This window comes from Phascolarctos cinereus, unplaced genomic scaffold, assembly GCF_003287225.1.
Source record: "Phascolarctos cinereus isolate Bilbo 61053 unplaced genomic scaffold, phaCin_HiC Scaffold_7;HRSCAF=346, whole genome shotgun sequence".
In the NCBI taxonomy this organism is placed as follows: domain Eukaryota; kingdom Metazoa; phylum Chordata; class Mammalia; order Diprotodontia; family Phascolarctidae; genus Phascolarctos; species Phascolarctos cinereus.
Genome location: NW_027556180.1, coordinates 58,239,296 through 58,263,311, shown reverse-complemented (window position 1 = coordinate 58,263,311; position 24,016 = coordinate 58,239,296). Strand labels below are relative to the sequence as shown.

The 24,016-nt window shown below is 39.8% G+C and overlaps 1 protein-coding gene across 1 annotated transcript in view; it reads right to left on the bottom strand.

Annotated features, from left to right (window-relative positions):
* COL4A4 (collagen type IV alpha 4 chain) overlaps positions 1-24,016 on the bottom strand; it is a 152,458-nt gene that overhangs the window by 108,113 nt on the left and 20,329 nt on the right. The window contains exons 4-7 of the mRNA XM_078147440.1: positions 13,771-13,848; positions 2,147-2,281; positions 1,866-1,910; positions 1,310-1,426 (exon numbers count right to left, since the gene is read on the bottom strand). Coding sequence (XP_078003566.1) covers positions 1,310-1,426; positions 1,866-1,910; positions 2,147-2,281; positions 13,771-13,848 — 375 coding nt within the window. The remainder of the gene's footprint in view (positions 1-1,309; positions 1,427-1,865; positions 1,911-2,146; positions 2,282-13,770; positions 13,849-24,016) is intronic.

The window sequence follows — 24,016 nt, the reverse complement described above, 5'->3', positions numbered from 1 at the left end:
GAGACATCAAAGGGTAAACCTTTGGCTCAAGCCCAGGATATTTGAGGAAGAATAAGTTCGTGAAACACTGGGAGCTTGGACTTTGCTGATAATGGTCCAGTTAAATGACTCTTAGTGAACTCAATGAAAAGGAAGTTATTTGTGGTGTGCTTAGGGTACCTGTTCCAGCAATTAAATGACTCATGGCTTGGGATATTGTTTACTTGGTAGTTTTCAGCTCAGAAATTTTTATATCCATCCGAGGGGATAAAAGGGCCTTTCATCATTATCTGGAATTATTCATTTAGTGGCCATGTGAGCACATGCAGGTTAGGGCAATGAGACATACCCCACTGCCTTAAAGAGCTTGAGATCAGTGACACGTCACATCAATGCACTGGGATCATAGGATGATAGAGCTGGAAGAGGCCAGGGAGATCATTTAGTCCATTCTTCTCAATTTATGAATCAGAAAACTGGGTCCTACAGAGATGATGGGACTAGCCTGAGGTCACATACCTTAATCAGAAGGTAAGCAGAAGCAGGGCCAGGATTTGAATGCAGGTAGCATGCAGTAGTGGACACAGCAACGGGCCTAGAGTCAGGAAGACCTGGGTTCCTATCCTACCTCAGACAGTTCCTAGCTGTGTGACCCTGGGCAAATCACTTTACTTCTTTCTGCCTCAGTTTCCTTATCTGTAAAATGAAAGCATTGGACTCTATGGCCTCTAAGGTCCAATGACACTTTTTGATCCAAAAATGCCTAAATCAATTCTCTTTGCACTATATCATATTCTATCTCAACAAAGGCTATATAGACAACTGCACTGTGTACTGTACAACTTTCTCCAGTGCTGGATAAAGTGCATAGCATTCACATTATTCATGCTTCAAGACATGTAATTGAGCCTGAGTATTTTTCCCCTTTAATTAAGTTTAAAAACTTTATTTAAGAAAGAAGATTCCACTATGAAAATTTATGGCAAAATTCTACTCACCACTTACACATAGCACAAAGACGTTGACCATTTCCAATGATAGATAGATAGATAGATAGATAAATAGATGGATGGACAGACAGACATTAGATGATATATAGCTATATATTTATGTAATATACATATTGCTCTTGCTTTATTAATAACTTTTCACTTCACAATTCCCCAGAGTGTTTCTACATACAATAAAAGGCAAGGACTTTCAAGTTGTAGACTATGGTCTATCGAGCTGACAAGTTACAAACTTGAAAATACATCTGTCTACTAAAACCACAAGGCTTGCTCTTGGAAGGCACACAGCTTTCTAATGTCACATGCAAGTGATGCCTTACAGCTGGACCTTCTCGTCCTGGTGCTCCTCTCTCTCCTTGAAACCCTGGATCTCCTCTTGAACCATTGCAGCCATCAATGCCAGGTTTGCCTCTTGACCCTGGAGGTCCAGGATAGCCCTGAGGAAAAAAAAATAACATTCATATTTGGTACTTTTATGAACTTCAAATATATTGTTAATATTTGATGAAACAAAATACTTTAAGTGGCTAGATACCCAAACAGGAGATTGTCAATTATTCAGGCATCCTCTCCTCTTTATAAGGTGTCATCTTGATATGGCATCTGGTGCCATATCAAGTGATATAATGATTTCACATTTTGGAAACTTCACTTAACCTGTTTGAAAACCTTGGGCTCCAAATGCATCATTTTCATTCTCCCAGTTATCACATTTCCTTTTTCAGTGGGATAGACAAAATTCTTAAGCCCTTATATTTCTCCTGCACATATGGATGTAAGGTTAAGTAAGACATTGTCTTAGGTTTGGCTCAAATGTGTAAGCATGGCTCAAATGAGTTTCATTTTCTTAATGAGAATTTTTCAAGGGTTACTTACAGGTATGCCATCCAAGCCTGGGAAGCCAGGTACTCCTGTTGGGCCCTACAAGTATCAAAAAGCAAAACCAACATAAAGGATACCCTATGATTAGAATAGCAAGTAAATTAATTTAATGAGAATAGTAATACATAGGTTAAAAAGAATTTAGTTGTACTATTTACTTGGATTTTTATACTAAGAGACATAATTTCTAAAGCTTTTACAAATATTTTAAATGCCATTTCAATGGCCAATAGCAAATATTACATCTTTTATTTACAAAAAAAAAAAAGGCTTACCTTATCTCCTTTATCTCCCATTGGTCCGGGAGGTCCACTGTCACCTTTCATTCCTTTCTCTCCTGGCAATCCAATGGGCCCAGGAGGTCCTAAATCTCCAATAGGGCCTTGAGGCCCTAGATGTCCAGGTTGGCCCTGAAAAGAAGAGAAGATAGGGTTCTGAAGTAGTATGCTCTAATCTCAAGAAATGTGCCCCTAGGGACAGGTAGGTGGTGCAGTAGATAGAGTACCAGCCCTGGATTCAGGAGGACCTGAGTTCAAATCTGGCCTCAGACACATAACACTTACTAGCTGTGTGACCCTGGGCAAGTCACTTAATCCCACTACCTAGCCCAAAAAATTTTTAAAAAAAAATTTTTTTAAATGACCTGGACCTGCATCATTCTGCAGAGAAACTTAAGTAAGGGAATAGCTCACCTTAATAGGAATACAAATGATAAATTTTGTGCAAAGTCCTCCCAAGCAATTACTCTCTCTTTTATAGTCTGACCCTTCCCCTCTTCCTGTTGCAATGAATCCCTCCATGTTGTGTTCCAATGACCCTATTTGCAAAGGCTACAGCACCAAGACACGAGCTCTGGAAGGTCCTGCCCAAGCTGGAAAGGCTTTGGGTACTGGGCTGATGACAGATTGCATTCTTGTCAGCCGAAGAGTCTTCTGGGTATATTTGGGAGGATTCATCTCCAGAAGGTTGGCCGCACACACACATGCACACACGCGTTTATATGTGCGTGAATATGTATGCGTGTATATACAATACATATATACATACATGCACCTATGTAAAATGTACATACATGTATTAGTACATCAAGGTACAGAGAAGGATTATAAATTGAAGCATTAGAGGAATCATACATCCTGACAATCTCCCATCCTGAAAGTATTAAATATTCCCTTCTTATCATTTCTGTTCTTCAATGACATATTACATTAAGATCTTCTGTCTTTAGAGTATCAAGAAAAGGCTCCTTCACTATAACAAGTAAAACAAGAGAAGAAAAATTGCCTAGATGAATCTCTTTAATTCAGATGGCACAGTACTTTACAATTGGGGGTCGGGTAGGGGGAGGGAAGAGGGCAGTGTTTACTTTTCTTTCTTGACTTCCTTTGCCTGATTCTTCATTTAGATCAGACTCAGTTTCATGTGTCTTTATATACTTAGAGGGACAAAAATAACACTTATTATCTGTGTGACCTTGGGCAAGTCAATTCACTTTTCTGGGACTGTTTCATCCCCTGTAAAAATGAGAGGGTAGAGCTGGATGGCCTCTGGCATCCCTCTGAATCTATGAATGCTGAACTGTTGACCTTACAGTTCAAGAGGGACATCTGTCCCTCTTGACTTAATTCTCTCCCTGAGTCTGAAATGAAACAAGACTTGGCAACATCTCTGGCATGGAAGAAAGAGAAATCACAGAAAAAAAAGAGAAAAATTCTCTATGTCTTCTCTAACATAAGAGCACTGAATGCTATAACCATTGTGGTCTTATAGAGGAAGTGGTACACTGAATAAAAGGGGTATAAAAAGCTTTTTGTTCAGACATATTTCTACCATTGACTAAGAGGGTAAAGAACAGACTTCCTGATCACATGTGTACCCATGACATTCTGGCTCTGCCCCCTTTTCAAATTCAGGGTGTCCATTTGAAAGGAGGGAGTTATTTTTCCTTTTTGTTATAAATCCACAATGGGAGCATTGAGAAGGTCAGTCATCAATAAGCATTTTTTAAGTACCTACTATATGCCAAGCACCGATCAAATAGTTCTAACAAGCTACTTCCCTCTTCTTGCCTCCACCAACCAGGACAAACAATAACATTGAATCAGGAAAACAGTGAGCATTTAGAAGCATGAGGAGAAAAACAGTTTGTTTGTCCTCTCCTCTTTGATTTCAGTGAATACCCCCAAAGATCTGATACCTCTAACAAGGGTGGTTTTGATAACCTTGGGCTTCTCTCCCAGTTCTAATGGCTCAATGGTGCTTTTTAAAAAGTGTTCTCTTTCCTGCCAGAGATCTCGAACAAAATTTCCCAAATCCAACTTTGATCTTGTATGTATAAATTTTCCTCCTTTTTGAGCCAAATTATCATAGAATAGAAATGCATGGAAAATGAGCAGGAAGATCAAGGTGAAAATTAGAACTTGGCTGGTAAATTTTGCGCACACACACACACACATATGTATGTATGTGTGTGTATGTTTGTGTGTGTGTATATCAACTGGGCACAATAGTACATGCCCGTTATTTCTGCTAGAGGGAAGGCTGAGGCTGGTATTTGACTTTGGGAGTTCTCCACTGAAGTGAGGCTAAGGTTGGTCAGGCAGCTAAACTAAGTCCAGCACTAATAGGGTGAGTCCCTAGAATTGGGGTGGGATAGGGTGGGGCTCTACTAGGTCTAGGGAGGAGTGAATTCATCCAGGTCAGAAATGGAGTAGATCAAAGCCTCTGTGCCTCAAGAGCAGTGATGGGGTCAGGCCCATGAGGAGCTGCTACAATTCCAGCTTGGACAAGACAGGGAGACCTACAGCTAACAGCAGCAGCAATAGCAACCACCACCACCATCTCTTTGAACCTAGTGTTTTAAAGAAAATCTGTAGCTCCCAAGTACAGACAGTAGAGGTTAGGATGTAATTGCACTGAAGAAGTACCATCCGGTGTGGTGGATAGACTTTGGAGAAAGGCCTGGATTCAAATCCTGCTTTATATACTTCCTATATGATCATAATCAACTCTGTGGCTCAGGAACTAATGGATCCACAAGTTTTCATTAAGCACTTACTATGTACCAGGCACACTCTGTGTGTGTGTGTGTGTGTGTGTGTGTGTGTGTGTGTGTGTGTGTGTGTGTACTAAACACTGGAGATGTGAAGAAAAAACAAACACAGCCCTGCCCTCAAGAAGCTTCTAATTTAATGTGGGTAACAACATGTATACGTTCCCTAAATACCTTAGGAAGAGAAAGAAATAGAAAATATCTACAAAGAATAATCCATTTATGCAATAACCCCTCAATTTTTTTTTCTTTAAATCCAAAAGACAGGAAATGTGGTATAACTACACTTAGAAAGATCTGGATTCAAATCTTACCTTTCACCCATACTGGGTATGATACTTGAGTCACTTAACCTCTCTGTGCCCCAGGTAACTCTAAGACTATGAGCTGTAGAGAAGCTGTGCATTGGTAGAGAGAATTTCCTCACCTAGAGCTCCCCATACCAATAAAAGATTCAAAAATTAACTGGGGGGTTTTTTAAACTATGTGCTATGTGTCCTTTACACAAACATACAATTTATACCTTGACTCCCCAAATTTGTCATGTAGAAGTTGCATCCTCTGCCTGAAACATAGGACTTTAGGATAACAGATCTAAAATTACAGCCAAAAACTAATGCTGGAATACAAAATGAAAATCTAGACAGAAACAGTGAGTTACGTCCTGCCTAGACATCATTTTAAAGAATTTCATTTTATACATGCAGTGCTTATTGGATGAGGAATAATTTAGTTCACAGGTGAATAAAAAAAAATACTAATTTCATTGATGTGCTATTAGTCTAGTTCCATGAGAGACAAAATGTACAATGGTCTGTGACAGGACCTGGAAATCAGGAAGACCTGAGTGCACCTGTCTAGCTGGGAGAACAGGGTGGGAGAGTGGTTAAGTCACTCAAACTGTCTCTGCCCCAGGCAAAATTGAGCCTTTTTCTGACTCATCCTTCCTGACCCCTCTGAAGTTGCACAACCACGACTGATCTGAACTGGAAAGGCAATTTTGTTCAATGGCTTTTCCCTACCCCAGTGAAATCATGGGGCTGAAGGTAAAAAAATCTCCATGGTACAGGATGTGAGGTAGAAAGATTATGTGGACTGATAAATGTTTTTTCCTCATTTTCAAGGTTATGCAAAAAAGAAATTCAACATGCATTAAAATGAATGATAGGCATAGTGGGTTTCATGTTTTTCAAACTAGAAAAATGGTAAGTAAATACAGAAATAACTTAATCATTTTCATCTTTTAATAAACTTTTTCCCCTCAAAAATTATTCCATGTTAAAATGGGATGGTATACAAGATCCAGAAAGATAACATAGTTTCCAAAACTGCTGTATCTAATTCATTTTTAGTTTCTAAAAATATTTTGCTACTGCACACATTTAATTCAGTGCAAGGTTTATGGCATTCAGTAGGAAAACAGATTCACTGAACCCAGCATTCACAGTAGGTTTGACAGCTGATATGAGTTTAGCATGCCATGCAAAGTCATAGGATTGTCTTTCTTTATTTCAGTTTGAAGACCTATAATGACCAGAAGCTTTGTTGAGACCAAATGTCCATTATTTGTACCCATCTAACATGGGCTAACAAATTACTATTTCAGATCAGCTGTTTACATAAAGAATAAAGGAAATCATGCTCCATGTGGAAATGGAATGTTAGGCATGCCTTGCCACCAAATATCAATAAATTCTTTGTCATTTGTTTAAGTTATCTTGATCAACATCAAGAGAGATGACTATTATTATTTAATCATACCTTGGGGAAAGGGAGGGGTAGGGGGGAGAGAGAAGGAGGAGAGAGACAGAGACAGAGAGACAGAGGAGAGAGACGACAGAAAGAGAGGGAAAGCGGGAGAGAAAGGGAGAGATGACAGAAAGAGAGAAGAAAGAGGAGAGGGAGGGAGGGAGGGAGAGAGAGAGAGACAGAGAGACAGAGAGACAGAGAGACAGAGAGAATGAGAATCTAAAAAAGTTATAGACTGGTAGAATTTTTACATAAAACACCTTAAAATCAACCTTTGAACATCTGCTTATCTTGTTGCTCCAGGCAAGCAACATAGATAGTTACGAGTTTCCCAGCACCACCCTGGAAAGGACAAAAATGAATGGAGTTGCAACAATATGGCTTCAGGCAAAGTTCTCTACTTTTTTTTCTTAATCCCAAACACTTTATCCGCTAGGAGGTAAATTAGCAAGAAAGACAAATGGTAAAATAAATGAGTTTAAGGTTTTTGGTGTTGTTGTATGATTTACTTATTCTCAATTAAGGTCCAACTTTGATGTCTCATCATGGAATGGAGAAGACCTTAGGTTTCTAAAGCACAGTGCCTGACACATGGTAAGTGCTTAATAAATGTTTTCTTCTACTGACTTAAGTGAGCACGGCACAAGTTCTGATAGGTTTATCCCAAGCAGAAAGCTTCTGAGTGTGGACCTAGTAACACATCCAGCGTCTGCTGCCCAAGAACCAGCTTAATTAAGTAGATATCGATGTGCATCACCAGAAAGTTGACTATTAGAGCAGGAGAGCTTTTTTTGATCACAACAGTTTATAAAGACCATCTAAGGCAAAAAAGAGAATGTAATCTGCAATATTTTGTCAATACAGTCCATCAACTTTTAAATTTGAGACATTTCTCAAGTCCTTCCCTCTTCATACCACTGCCACCATCCTACTGTAGATCCCACAGTTTTTCTTACTCTGATCAAAAACTTCCTCTCTCCCTGATTCCAGTCTCTTCTCCTTCCAGTCCACCTTACACCATTTACACTTATTTTCTTCCATCATCATCATCATCATCATCATCATCATCATCACAACATTAATATAGCACTAGATGCCAAGCACTGTTCTTACTGCTTTATAAATCTTATCCCATTTGATCCTCACAGCAATCCTGAAAGGCAAGTGCTATTGTCATTGTCATTTTACAATGGAGGAAAGTGAAGCAGAGAAGTTAAATATTCTACATCTCCCTCTTCCCTGTTGCATTACTCCTAAACCCACCTCCAATTTTCAGAATCCTTAAGATTATGACCCCTCATCATTATTGGGCTTTATTTACCACAGCCTCTGAACATACACTTTCCGCTCTAATCCTTGCCTTAATTCCCACCTTTCGGCATTTCCTGATGTCTCTTCCTTTACCTGGAAGTGTCTCCTTTCTCCTGTCCACGTTCTACACATTTTCTTAGGCCCAGACCAAGTCCTTCTACCCAATTATATCTTTAACTCCTTCAACCTTCATTGATTTTCATGTCCCTTCTTCCCTCCCTCCTTCCCTTCCTTCCTACTTTCCTTCTTCCCTTCCTCTCTTCATTGATTTTCACGTCCCTTCTTCCATCCCTCCTTCCCTTCCTTCCTTCTTTCCTTCTTCCCTTCCTCTCTTCATTGATTTTCATGTCCCCTCCTCCCTCCCTCTTTCCCTTCCTTCCTTCTTCTCTTCTCTTCCTTCTCTCCCTTCCTTTCCTTCCTTCCATCCCTTCCACTTCCACTTCCCTTTCAGTTTCCCCTTCTCCTTTTCATTCCCCTTTCCTTCCCTGCTAAGAGTGCAGCAGTTACAGGCCTCACCCTTTGACCTGCTTTGTTTCCATCATAGCCCCTCCTTGAGTACCTTGGTGGTCTCATATTGATGCCACACAGTGCAGACACCCAATCAACATAGCTCATAGTAGTTCAGAAATCTGGAATTCAAGAGAAGGGCCAGGCTTAGCTTACACCGCTACCACACCAGCTCCCTTCATTGATTCTCCTCTCTTCTGGTCACCCATGACACTTGTGGTCTGTGCCACAAGATTGACCACTTAATTAAATCCAGTGTACTGTAATGGAAAGAGCATCAGATTTGGAACCAGAGGAACTTCCTTCAAATTCTCCTTTTCATCTGTGGGATTTTGGACACATCACTTCCCTTCTTGGGGCCCTGGTTTGTAAAAGGAGAGCTGGATGATACAATTTGTGTGATCCCTCACAACTCCAAATGCCAAAATCCTAAAGTATGCTGTCCTGTGTGAATTTTGTTGTTGTTGATAGCAATTATTTTAGTAATGATATATATCAGCTTCTTAAGGATAGAGACTGACTCATATATTTATATTCTTCACAACACCCATCATTACAGGGCCTTGAACATCATAAATATTACATAAACATATTACTATAAATATTAATTAACTGGTGAACTGATTGATTGAGAGATGTCATAAAAACACACAAGGAATTCCTAGGGCTTTTGGGGGGTTTTAAAGGCTGCTTAAGTATGACTAAGTCAGAGAGCCACTGGGTGTCACTGTTACTTCACCAAACACCAAATAGGGCTGCCATTTAGCAAAGTTTCAAAAGTCAGTTAGCCGTTATTATAGGTAGAGATCTATGCTAGATGCTAGGCACTGTGGTAAAGAAAGGAACCAGGCGCTGGGTTAGAAAGAGTATTAGGTCTAGAGTCAGAAAGACCTGAATTCAAAACTGGCCTTAGACACTTATGAGCTGTGTGACCTTGAACAAGTCACTTAACCTCTGTCTGCCTCGGTTTCCTCAACTGTAAAATGGGGATAATAATAGCACCTACCTCTCAAGGTTGTTTTGAGGATCAAGTAAGACAATAATTGTAAAGCATTTAGCACAGTGCCCGTCACATGGTAGGTGGCGCAATGGATAGAACACCGGGCCTGGAGTTAGGAATACTCATCTTTGTGAGTTCAAATCTGGCCTCAGACACTTGCTAGCTGTGTGACCCTGGGCAAATCACTTAGCTCTGTTTGCCTCAGTTTCCTCATCTGTAAAATGAACTGGAGAAGGAAATGGCAAACCACTCCAGTGGTTTGCCCAAATGGGGTCATGAGGAGTCAGAGATGATTGAAAAAGCCTGAAGGACAACAAAATTATTATCATTGTTGTTGTGAGTTCCCTACAGCAATGAAATCAAGCATTCATCCAGATCCAAAAATGTTTCAAAAGTTCAAAATATAAGAGAAAGTAATGTATCAGTCCTCAAAGAGTTTACAGTAGAATGAGGGAGAACAAACAAACCTTTGGAAGATCCCTTTGATACACTTCCACCTCCACCGTCCTTGTACCTACAGGTGAAGATGCTGCCACTTGAACAACCACAGGAGAAAACTCCACGGACATTGCTGGATTCATGTATCAGATACCACTATTCTACCTCTGGGCACTTTACGTGAAAGTCGCATCAATCACTCTTCTTTAGGCACCTATGATGTGTTCGTGCTAGCCTGGAAGCTCCAGGAGGTCAGGGACCACTGCCGATGTAAACCTTCTATCTCCCCCAACACCTTCCCCAGCGCTCCCTACACATAGCTACTACTTAGTGCATGTTTGTTGAGGAGGGGATGAATGAACTGAATTTTGAAGGATCCAGAAAAGTGTAAGGTGTGGTATCTGCTCTCCAAGGGCTTAGAATACAGTAGAGATGAAGTTTCAAAGGAACAAATTTAGACTGAACTTAAGTGAGAAAAAAGTCCTAAAAGTGAGAGCTATACAAAAGAAATGTGCTGCTTCAAGGAGCAGTGGGCTGTGCTTGACTTGGCCTTTCTTAAGAAGCTAGATGGCCAGGAGCAGTGGTTTGCGGGTGGCTGAGGCTGGTAGATTGCATGAGCTCTAGTTCTGGGTTGCAGTAGGGTTAAAACTGATTGGGTGTCCATTCTAAATATGGTGAGCCATATATGCTAACGTGGTGAGCCCCCAGGCAGTGGAAGACCACTTAGCTCTCTAAGGACGGGAAAATTAGTCTGAGTGGGAAAAACAGAACAAATAAATGCCTCCATACTGCTCAGCCTTGGGATTGGGTCCACAAATGGCCATCCAGTCTAGGCAAGATAAGATCTAGTCTCAAAAAAATAAAAAAGTAGCCGGGTGACTATTTGTTAGAAATACTATTAGAAGTGATTCCTAGACTGCCTCTAAGGTCCTTTCCAATTCTGAGATTCTGTGACAACTGGATTCATCAAAATCAGTTCAACATTGGTCGAGTAACTATGATGATGAAGACAGGTGTGCTCATTCTGCCTTGACTGAAAAGCCCCTCTTGTCACTAAAGTGAGATGTGAAAATCCATAACCTAGACTATGTAACAGCTTCTGGGTAACTATATGTAGAACACATATGATTTCAGTTCAAAGGTCCAGTTTCTGTGGCTAGATGAGTTATTTACCAAGGCATTAATCCCAGCCAAAAAAACAATTTTCCCATTGAACTGAGATTATTTACTTAAAAAAAAAAAAGTTCAAGGGAGGGACAGAAAGGATTTAAAGCCGTTCTCTTTCCATCTAGATACCCCACATTCCTGCATGTACACACACACACACAGAAGAGAGCACAAAGAATTTAAAATTCATGCCATGTGAGAACTGGTTGAAGGAGCTGGGGACATTTGGCCTGGAGGAGGAGAAGATATAAGAGAGACAACAGCTGTCTTCAAGTATTTGAAGCACTATCAGGTGAAAGAGAAATCACTTATTCTCCTAGGCTCCGAGGGATAAAACTAGGAGAAATGGGTTGCTATTGTAGAAAGGGAGATTTAGTTTTGACATAAGCGAAAAACTTTTTAACAATTGTTGTTGTTCAGTTGTGTCTGACTCTCCATGACCCCATTTGGGGTTTTCTTGGCAAAGATACTGGAGTGGTTTACCATTTCCTTCTCTAGCTCATTTTACAGATGAGGAAACTGAGGCAAACAGGGTTAAGTGACTTGACCAGGGTCACACAGCCAGTAAGTGTCTGAGACTGGATTTGAACTCAGGAAGATGAGTCTTCCTGACTTTAGGCCCAGCACTCTACCCACTGTCCCACCTAGCCGTCCTTTGAACAATTAGAACTATCCAAAAGTTAAAGGGGCCACCCCTGGGAGTGAATGACTTTACCCCCACTTGACAACTTTAAGCAAGATTTATTGTAAAGGGAATCCTTTGTCAGACACCAGTGGGACCAGACTGCTCTTGCCATCCCTTCCTACTGAGAAATTTGGTAGTTCTGTGATTCTCTCCTTGATCTTGCACTTGCAGCCTTAATTCACGCTAGCGCCTAACCTCAGTCTATAGCCCAAAGATGCAGTCAGTATGACTCCCTCACCTCACATCCAGAAAATAGGACCCCAGTATTCTACAACTCTAGTACACTTTACAGTCTCCGAAGAGCTTTTTAACAGATGTGACCTCATTTAATCCTTCTAAAAATCTCATAAGCTAGGCAGAGCAAGTATTAAGATCTCCATTTTGCTGATAAGGAAACAAACTTTGAGAGGTTGGCTCACTGCAGGTCATGAGACTAGCAAGTGATCGAGCCAGGCCTAAGAACCCTGGTTCCACCTTGCCTTGCTTGTCTTTGTTCCCTTCTGAACTTCTTTCCTCTCTCTCCTGGGTGTTTTTGGGTCTGGTTCTCCTCCCACTCCACACTCAAAGTAGCTTGATCTGAGTTCAGAACAGCCTGCCTGATCTGAGAGTAAATAATGAAAAGAGGTCAAGGAACACTCATGCCAAGCCAGTGGGCTGTGATACAGTCAAATTAACTCACAATGAGCCTCATTCTTACTCAGTGCCTACTACACCATGGGCACAAAGTTACAAAAGACACCGTTCTTCCCTTTAAGGATGTCTTTTCCCAAGTTTTAACTGAATTTTAGTTCTTAAGTAGCCATGTACATTCCACACCAAACTTCAAAAGAGTGGTTGAGATTTGACTCGAAGAATCGTCCAGAGCTTTTCAGAATATACTTTCCTGTAAGACTGTGGAATATTTTTCCTTTTATTGTTCCAGCCAAGTTGGGACAACAGGGAGATTAGTCACCTCCATGGAACTCCAGAGCTTTGTCTCAGAAACCAACATTCATTAAATTTTTAAAAGCTTTTATAATGAAAACAAGGTTACAAAAAAAGGGCAATGGGGGAAGAGGCACCTGCAGAGAACAGAATTTTTTCCAAGATATTTCTCTCCATTTCTGCCCATTTTCCTTTTTCTCTCATCAACTTGTATTCTGAATCAGAATCTTCAAAGTCTAGGATGAACAAATGAGCCTTCACAAAAATAACCGAGAGTGCCCAGCCTGAGTGGATGATGGTATAGTATAGAGTGAAACGTAAAACATAATGGCCTTACTGAAAATTTTAGTATGGTTTTACATGAAGCAATATTCCAAACCTCCTTCTTCCCTGGCAGAAATAGATATAATAGGGGTGGTGGAAGTAAGTCTATGTCTGGGCCCCTTATAATAAGAAACTGGTTTTCTCTTTTCAGAAATCTTTCCTTCATTTTCTCTTATTGCTATTCTTCACTGGAAATTAGATTAAGAATATGTGATTTGTTCTCAGGCATGAGGCAATCATATACATTACAACTTGCCCTGGATAGCTTTTTTTTCAGATCAGAATAATGTGAAAAATATAGAAGTCAATATTTGTATTGCCTTTGATCTATATTTTAAAATTCCCTAGAAATCAAATTCATGGAAGATTGCTGAAATATTCCCCCTTATAGGGCAGAGACTGTGATTCTAAAGGGGAAAAATCCATTTATATGTGTGTGTGTATATATACACGTGTGTGTATATATGTATATTAATTTATATTCCTTTATGACAAGCCACTTAATAACATGCTTGTTGACTTAGAAGATGTGCACTGTAATTGACCAGATTATTTGGCCTGACATGCCTGCCTGTATAGAGTTCTGATCACAATGTAAAATGCTCTTCAAGACAGGAAGAACACTCATTATTGAAAGTTATATATTTCCCAAAGTGATCAGGAATTGGGGATCATCTGGTTATCAATTTTGATGTTTCAAAACAACACTTACTTTATCCAAGCTAACTGTTCAATCACTTACCCGAGATCCTTTTTCAGGAAAACACCGGCAGACTGAACAGTCTTGTCCTCCACAAGGACTAGAGTACTTCTTTCCACCCTGAAAGTTAAAAAATAAAAATAAAAAACTGTTTAGCAGTAAGACACAGTTTACTTTGGAATGAAAGGACGCAAAACTATTCAGTCTACCTCATTCATTGGAATTTGGTAAATTTTCCTTTTATCTTTCAGTCCATGAGGTCCCAATACTGAATCAGTCATACATACTGATCACATAACCGCATTTGTTAAGCAACTATTAAGTAGCCACACAGTGCTAGGCAATGGGGATAACTCAATTTAATGTCCACATACAAGTAAATGCAATTTACATTAAAAAAAAAAGTACTAGGTGTTTTTTTTTGGGGGGGGGAGGTAGCTCTCTAGTGGGAGGGTGAATCCGAAAAAACTACACATGGGAAATGGTGCTTGGACTGAACTGACAATGAAAAGGCAAGAGATTCTAAGAGGAGGGAATGCATTTCATGAGTGGGGGCTAGCTTATACAAAGGCACAGAGATGGGAAATGGAATAATAATAATAATAACAATAATAAATTATAGTAGCTACCATTTAAATAGCACTTAAAGGTTTGCAAAATGCCTTACAAATATTATTCTCATTTGATCCCCACAATAACCCTGGGAGGTAGGTGCTATTATTATCCCCATTTACAGATGAGGAAACTGAGACAATTAAAGGTTAAGTGACTTGCTCAAGGTCATACAATTAAGTATCTGAAGTCAGATTTGAATTCACAACTTCCTGGATTCCAAGTCCATCAATTGCTGTATCCACTGTGCCACCTAGTTTCAACACGTGACAAAGAGTGAGTAATTGAGTTTGGCTGGAATGTGGAGTGTGTGAGAGATAATAATATTTAGTAAGTGTGGAGCCAAATTGTGATGGGCATGAAATGACAAAATGAGAAGTTAGGATTTTATCCAGCAGGTAACTGGGAGCTATTGGAGTTCATTAACTAGAAGAGTGACATGGTCATTTTGGCTTCTGTGTGGAGGGGCATAGATGAGAGAGGGGAATGACTTGAGAAAGAGACTAGTATAATAATCCAGGAGAGAGGGAAGTGAGCAGAGTCCTAAAGACACTTAGTTTAGGGCAAGGAAAGCTTGTAATAAAATAGCAAATATCACTCAGGCAAAGCTGCTGAAGGCACCTTGTCATCAAATGTGTAACTGGGATCCATCTCACCTGTAGGTTGAGTTATCTAGCCATATAAGTGATATTGTGGTTTGAAAGGCATGGGGAAAATTCTTCCTATTCTTAATTTTCCACAGAAATCTTTCCTTCTCTTGACTATCACTGATGCCTCATTTCTATTATGTTATAAATTCAGTCTTTGTGTCTAAGACCTACTCCATGTCAAAAAACAAAAGCCACTCACAGAGGTAACATTTTAAATTATCAGTCATTAATACTTTAGTGTGAATAATTTTATCACCACCTTTCCAATGTGAGAGCTAATCAAAGCTTTGAAAACATCAAGAGAGAAATCCATAGTATTAGATTGTAAGGGCAAGATGTAAAAACATGAGCAGTATGCTTAAACAAAAGGTTCTGTGCTTTCATCAAAGGTCTCATCTACTGTCACCACTCAAAGAATTAAATAGGATCTTTTCCCTTAAATTTCCAGCTTGGGACAACAGCTGTGTCCTATCAGTACTTCTCTTCCATTGTGAGTTATCAGAATATCACAAACTCAATCAACCGTTAAGAGTGAAAACCTTACCTTGAACTATTAAGAGTACAAGATTTAATTGGCTATTCTGAGGGGAGTGTCACGGAAATCATATGTAGGTGGGCAAATTACAGATAGATCTCATAGTTCTAGAATTCATCTTTGTCCAACTTAACTAACACCTGGATTTGGCTTCTGTTCTAATTTTCCTTAGATCACCCCCTCAGGACAGGCAAATTCCCATTCTCAGGATCTAAAGAAAGCAAGGCAGCTTTGATGGCTAGTTCTCCAGCCACAGCTCTGGAGATCAAACTAAAACTACTTACCCTAAAGCAGTGTAAGGCCTCAGTTGGTTGCTACTCTCACCCCAGACCCCATTTCCTTTTCCACTCACCTACCCTTCCCCACCCCTCAACCCCCACTACATATGACTATGAGATGCTAAGGACAGCTAGGTAATAGATTTGATAGATTGCCAGGCCTAAAGTCAGGAAGACTCATCTTCCTGAGTTCAAATCTAGCCTCAGACACTTATTAGCTGTGTGATCTTGGGCAGGTCATTTAACCCTGCTTTCCTCAATGTCCTCAACTGTAAATGAGCTGGAGAAGGAAATGGCATTCCAGTAAAGAAAACCCCAAATGGGATCACAGAGTGTTGGACACAACTGAATGACACAAGATGGTCTGACTTTACACAATTTCTTTAATAACACATTTCTTCTTCCATATATTGACAGCTAACCCATCTGACCTACTCATCATTTTTCTATTGCCTTCCTGCCCACCTCCAAAGAAAGCAGTTTACTAAGTGTACAGTAACTTTTACAAGCTAAGAACATTTACATAAATTAGCTGACTTGTGGCCCAAAAGAAATACACCTACATTTAAAGAGATGGGCTATTCATCTCAATAGCCTGTTATGGGAGGTACTAGATAAACGTCATGAGTGTGGAAATAATGAAAAGGGTGGTGAGAAAACCTTCTGAATACAAAATTCAGTGACTTAGCCATTCTAGCTGAGGATCAATCCTGACCTAAATATTGGCGCAAAAAGGCTTCTTGACCTCGTTCTCTATTTTTTAAGGTTGATGTTTTGAAACCTAAAGTTATGTTAAAGTATTATGGGAAGGAAGCCTAAGCTGGAAGCGGGGAGGAAAGGAGGAAGTAAGAAGGAAGTCAGAAGATCCAAGAAGATTCAAATTCTAATCCCTACTCTTCCAACCAACCATTAAACTGTGATTTTGCACAAATTACTGTATGTGTAGTGTGAAAGAGTATCTGATTTATCTTCAAAGGCTCTTCCACTTTTTAACTGTGCAATCTTGGGCAAATCATTTTACCCTCGCACAGTCCTCCTCATTCAGTTTTCCTGGAAAAGTTCTCAAGAAGGTGATTGAACAGTCTGGATAAAGTAAGTGCCATTTGGAAACACTGAAACAGACAAATGAGGGGGGTGGAACTAGATGATCTCTGAGGTCCTTCTTTTAGCTCAAAAAACCATGATACTGTGATCTCTGCACTTCAGTTTACTCATCTACAACATGAAGGATTTAAAACAGATTACCTCTAAATTCCCTTCCAGCAATACCATTTCATGCTTTGTGTCAATTGGCCATTACCAGCTCCCAACAATGCATAATGTGAAAATCATTCCTTCATATGGATGCACGCGCACACACACACACACACACACACACACACACACACACACACACACACCCCTCCATTTCTTTTCTTTAAGATTATGGGGTCAAGTGATTTGCCCAGGGTCACACAGTAAGTATCTGAGGCTTTATTTGAACTCAGATCCTCTTGGGACTGTCCTAGCCACTTTACCACCTAGCTGCCCCACAAAGTTCCATTTCACTATCCATACCTCTTTCAAAGGAAAAAATAATGCGGTTGAAGAATATGCAAAAAAAAATTTTTCAATTTAAATATTATTCAGTAATGCTACATATTTAAACAAACTATATATACTCAAAAAGTACATAAGTGGAGGTCTTTTGACAACTAGATAATTTAAGCAAAAATGTATTTGAAACTTCAAAAAAATGCCCTAGAGTCTCAAGTAACTCATCTTCTTCAAATGCAGAAACATTAAGTTCAAAGCCAGTAGAAACTCATGATAAGATTTTTTTTTAAATGTTTCCAGCCAAACCATGACTGCAAACAAGCACATAGGTAACCCGAACACTTGGGTCATTTGAGGTTGAGGTACAATTACTATGTATTCAGTGAAATCTCTAACAAGACAATGGATATACACACACCTTGATCATACTAGCAAGAGTGTTTCTTTTTACTTCCATTCTCCATAAAAGATTTATGGCAAATGATTATTTTGCTACATTTTAAGGAAATGGCCCCTTAAAAGGTTGATAGTGGCTACTACAGATAGGTGAGCATGTTTGTGACAGACTACAGAAACAAAATAACAGATGATAATAAGATCTTAAATTTACAGCTGTTTCAAATGGAAAAGGGACCACAGAGGTCTCCTAGGCTACCACCTCATTTTACAGATTTGGAAAATAAGGCTAGAGAAATGACGTGACTTGTAGAAGGAGACAGAATCAGTATTCAAATACGGGTTCTCTGACTATAATCCCTAAATGATTCTCTTGCTTTAAATATGCCAAATAGAACATCATTATAAGAATGAAACAAATTCCAAGAAGAGATCTGGTCTTCTAAAATGGATCATGTATACATGCATTATATTATTAATTTATCTATTTACATGATTTCATCAGTATGAAGAGCTACCTATAAGTGTGGAAACTCCCTCAACAAATACAGTTTAGGAATTGGTTCATAGTTAATAGTCTTAGGGGATTATCCAGGGGCAGTGAGAGGTGAGTGACTTGTCCAAGGTCACAGTATCAGAGGCAATACTTGAACTCAGCTCTTCCTCTTTCCCAAGCCAAACCTCTAACCACTACTCCACAATACCTCTCATGGTATATATTTTAGAAACAACAAAGTTATTAAGTGAGGAACACAAAAATGTAAAAATATAAACAATGCTCATCTATATAGCAATATAGTCAGATAGTCTCAAAGATGAACATCTCAGAATCTCTAGATAAAGAATGGGGGGGGGGTTCACTTAGCCTAAAGAATTTAAAGATATAATTGAGAGGCAGTGAGGCATGTACAAATTAAGCCTCAACTAAAGCCCAAGTTCCCTAATCTGTAAAATAGGGAGAATATTTGTACCACTTACCTTACTGTATTGCTGTGGGAAAAGCACTCAGTTAAACTCCTAGTTCTCTCTCAGTTATTGCTATGACTATCCTTATTGTATTGGAGGTTCAAGTAAAATTAATTCTAGGCCTTTCTCCTTTGCTCAATTCCCAAGGTTACTAATTTCTTCCATATATGTGTGTGTGTGTATGTGTGTATATATGTTGCGCGCGTCCAGCTCAGTGGCTGTGAGAGTCTTAAACTCTCCCTCCCAAGGAAAGCTAAGGCCAGCTTAGTTACTGATACCTTGCACCGAGCAGTGAAAGGCAGGGAGACAAGATGGTGAAGCTCTGTTTATTCAAGGCACAGGACAGCATTTTATATCTGACTCATGGAAACATACCCCAATGTAACAATGACAAAGCAACAAAGTTTACATATCTTTGCCAACAGGCAACACAGAGGATTTTTCTCATGCGAATACTAATCAAAGTATCAACAAGTACATTTCTTTGCAACATTATACTGACTGTGTCCTTCTCTCGTGCTGTTCCCAGTGAAGACACTATATACTTCTTGTTCCCGGAATGTCCCAATACTTGATTACATGAACCAGCAATACTTGATACATAAGTTAGCAATACTGGATATATCTTTGTGCTAGAGCTAACTGTGCTTGAGCTAGCAACACTGCTTTATAGTTTGAGCTTGCCTAGCGTCAGAGTTTTGCTGACTGGGAGGTGCAAGGTCCGTGGACAGGGAACTGAGCCAGGATATTCTGCTCATGTACTAACACCTGAGAGGGGCCTTTGCCCATCAGTGAAGTCTCATGAACAGCCTGTGGTCTTCAACGTCCTACAGATCCCTAACATACACACACACACACACACACACACACACACACACACACACACACACACACACACATATACATATATACATATATACATATACACATATATACATATATACATATATACATATGTACATACACACATATATACATACATACATATATATATATTTCTTAAAATCTATAATATTATATTTTTTTATTAACATAAACAAAACACATATACATATATTATAATATATACACACACACACACACACATGTACGTGTACTTATGTGTGTCTACAAATATGTACATATAAACATATACACATCAGAAACATGTACAATACATATGCCTACCTACAAATATGCACACAGATATACACACATATTCATATACACACACACAGACACACACACACACACAGAAAAGCAAGAAGGACCATACCATTGGACTAAAGAGGAAGTGAACTTGGGATTTCAATAGCATAGCGAACCCTCAAGTGAGAAAACTCCAACTCTATACCCAGGTCCACACTTTCACTGCAATTTGGATGGTTGAGAGCCCTGGGCGTGTAAATGATTGCCCCACATTAGAAAGCCATTGTGTTAGAACCAGACTTTGAACCTAAGTCTTACTGACTATGAGGTCAACTCTATATTCACTGGACCATAATGCCTGTAGGTCTAGATCTAGTAAAAACCTAGACACTAGTTAAATATTGACATTTTCCCAGAGAAAATTCTGGGTAACAGTATAATAAGCCAAAGAGAATATTGTTTTAAGCCTGTCCAAAGGCAAAACCAAATCCATGCCAAAGCAGACCCTGTTGTGTTGGGCCATGGCTTATAAATGTATTATGCATTTACATAGCTGTTATGCAACATATTTTTCACACACACACACACACACACACACACACACACACACACACACATACACACACACCCCTTTTACCACATCTCCAGCGAAGTGAGAACTCTTTGGTAATGCCGACTGTTTTCTTTTGGTCTAATGGGAATCACATGATCTGGCATACAGTGGGTGCTCAGTAAATGCTTGGTGATCATATCTTTATTCCTGTGGAAAGTGCAGCCCTTCTACAGGCTGGGAAGTGGCTGTGGAATGAGGCATGTCTCCTTCTATTCACTCTGCCTTGTGATTAGGAATCCTGAGACCTAGTTTTGGCTGCCTGGGTCTGTCCTGTAGCCCTAGACACAAAGGAAACAAGGAGGAATAGGAGAGGAATACAACACTGAACTCAGAGGCCCTTGAAATCACTCTGAGTAAAGCTTGTCCCAGTCATTCCAGGCTCGGACCCTGCTCCCCTCTCAGAAGTCACCTCCTCCCTCCTGAACCTCCCTCTGGAGGAGCTACTCCTTGGCCAGGTATGGTCTAGACTAATCTGGTCTCTGTTGCTAAGCTGACCTTTATTTGCATAATGGTCAGCACTGTTTGATTCCTGCTTATTAAAGCAGCTTAATTCTCTCTACATTTTTTTCTAGACTGGGGCACTAAAAATTCCAATCCTTTCTTTGAATACGTAAAAAAAAAATAGCTTTATATTCATTATGAGACCCTTCTAGATACTATCTAATTTCCTTTTTTTATATCCATGTATGTGTTTATATCTTACTACATATCTATCTGTCTGACCATATCATCATTTATCTATGATTTAAATACTGTGGAAATACAGCCTCCTTCCTTTCTATTCTCTGGCCATTTTTTCCAACAAAGTACTGCCATAGTCAATAAATTTGACAAGGGGTCTGTGTGTGTGTGTGTGTGTGTGTGTGTGTGTGTGTGTGTGAGAGAGAGAGAGAGAGAGAGAGAGAGAGAGAGAGAGAGAGAGAGAGAGAGAGAGAAAGAGAGGGAGAGGGAGAGAGTGTGTGTCTCCATTTTTCTCCATGGCTCCCAGACACAGCTGCCCTAGGTGTGCTGTTTACTCAGTCTGCATCCTTGCTTCTCTTTTGCCCTTCATTTCAGAACTTGTGACTAGAGCAGAATTCCCCTCCCAGATGCATCAGCATCTCTGATGTGATGAAAGGGACCTTTCTTTCTCCAGGTCCTCACCGGATTTCCCTATATGGCAGTTAGCCTTCCCAGATTTCTTCTCCACATCCTATTAGCCAGATGCTCTGCAGAGAATTGGAATCCTAAAATAATGGACAGACAGCCAGTCCTCCTTACTCTGAAGCTTTCACACTGACTGAGCTGCTGCCTAGTTTAAACACTGGAAGGATGAGGTAATTTAAAATCTGACATTTCCTCTCTCTGAGTGAGACGGAGACTTTTCATGTCATCAGTGAAGGTATAACATTATTTCAAGGTTTTCTTTTGTTTTGATTCTCCTCTTTCTTCCTCCAGATCTTTACATTTAAAGCACATGCTCATTCATTTCCATTCCCTGTGTATAGAATAAGGGTGGTCTTGGATATGAAGCACAGTAAAGCTTTGCTCCCTCCACATGTAGCAATATAAAGGGAAAATGGGCTAGTCCCTCCACTCAAACCTTTAGGAAGCATCCTTGAGTAATTTAAATAAATGTAGCCAGCTGCCATGAGGTCAGAAAGTGAGACTGAGGAATAAATTCAAGGATTATTCTGAGCTTCAAAGTCTACCTGGGCAGGAGGCAGACCACCTGGTGTTCAGGGACAGATAATATCAGATGTATGATACTAGAATGGCCAATTCACAAGGGGATAGGGGTGTCAGGTTTCTGGTTTCTTGGTGAACTCTTGTGTGAAGTCAGGAAGGGTAGGAACAAGAACACAAAACTTCAGAAATTCAGGCAATGCAATTTATTATTTCATCCAAGGCACATATTTGCCAAAAGAAAAAATGATCACCGACACCTACTGGGAGCTGCCCAAAACTACAGGAGGCACAAGCTATATACAAATAGTGTGCCCCCCAAGATGAGGGTGCATAAACAGCAGATACAACATCGCGTGGGAACTGGCTCCTCTTGGGAGCTGAAGAAAACTAATGAGGTTCGAGCTGCAGGCAAGACACCATGACCTTTAGGAACATAGTCAGGGTGATGCTTCATGGATAGTTCAAGGAAGACTTGTGGTGGGAGAGGCAAAAATGTGTTGCAAGTAGCAGCAACCTTTGTTCTCCTTGGAAGAACTGAAAAGAAAGCTTTGGGAGGAGACATAGCTAGAGTGAGGAAGCACCAAGAGTCAATGCTGTTTATTTTGACTGTCACATATTGACATAACTGAAATATGGGTCTTTGGAAATGGGCTTTCATTGGAAAGTTTCTACTTCACGTAGGGCCCTATATGAAGGCAAATGTAGTTCTGCTCCTTCATCTGCAAAACAAATTTGTTCTTTAATCCTTGTGAGCTCAGTGCTTGCAAGGGCATATGATTACTAACACAATACTTAGTGTCAGAGAAGACATCACAGAGGATCACAGAAGCATGGATTTAGAGCTACAAATACTCTTCAAGGTCATTTAGGGCAATACCCTTATTTTAAATATAAGGAAAAGGAATCAAAGTTTAGGTGGCCTCTCCAGAGTCACACAAGTCATCGGTGACAAAGACACATCATATTGAAGTCAGTGTCTTCTAACCCCCAATGCCACAAGGTTTTACTGTAGAAAATTAGGCTTTTTTCTCCAAAAGAGAAGTTTTTTCAGCTTTTGTAAAAGCAAAACAAAAGGCTATATAGAGGATTTAATGGAGTCCCATCTCTCTAAATTTAATATTTAATGCTTTCAATGGTGTGGGAAAATGGTTGTGTCCCCTTCAACTGATGAAAATACAAGTGGAGAGCATGAGTTGGCTTCCAATTACTAGTAAAACCAGCATGAGAAGAGGTTTAAAAAAAAAAACCCAATCTGAGCAAAGTATGATCTGAAATGAGGTCAGGAGAGAGAGAGAAGGATGAATGGATGACTTGTGTTCCTTTTGTAGTCACAAAATCTAGAGGAAAGCCCTTGGTGAATTGGGTGGAGCCATTGTGCAATGAGCTGCATAGAACATTGACAAGTATTGTCAAAGATGAGAGACCTGGAGGGGTCACAATCTGTGCCACTGAAGAAAGTATGATGTGCAAGTACTCTAAGGTTCCAAAATAACTGTTTGTTAAACAGGGTGGCCAAGGTGAATTTTCAACATTGAACTTGATATCAAGAATCTAGAGCAGGGACTGGGAGGACCACATTCGGCCTCAAGGCTGCAGGTTCCCTACCCCTGGTTTAGAATGAATATTTACATGCTTCACTTGGTAGTTAACTTACTGTGATTAATTACATCTATTTTCATTGACCTCACTCATCCATCAGGATGGTGGAATTGTGTTTCATCAATAGGAATCCAATAAATGAAAAGCCCTCCAATTCTAAAGCTTCCCTGCAAAAACAAAACAAAAACACTGCAGATGAGGTCAAAGAGTAAAAATATAGCTTGAAGCTGCCATTTGTAGAGAATTTGGTGTTCTATTTCATTTAGATGACAGAAAGTCCATAAATAACCTACATACATCCAGAAAG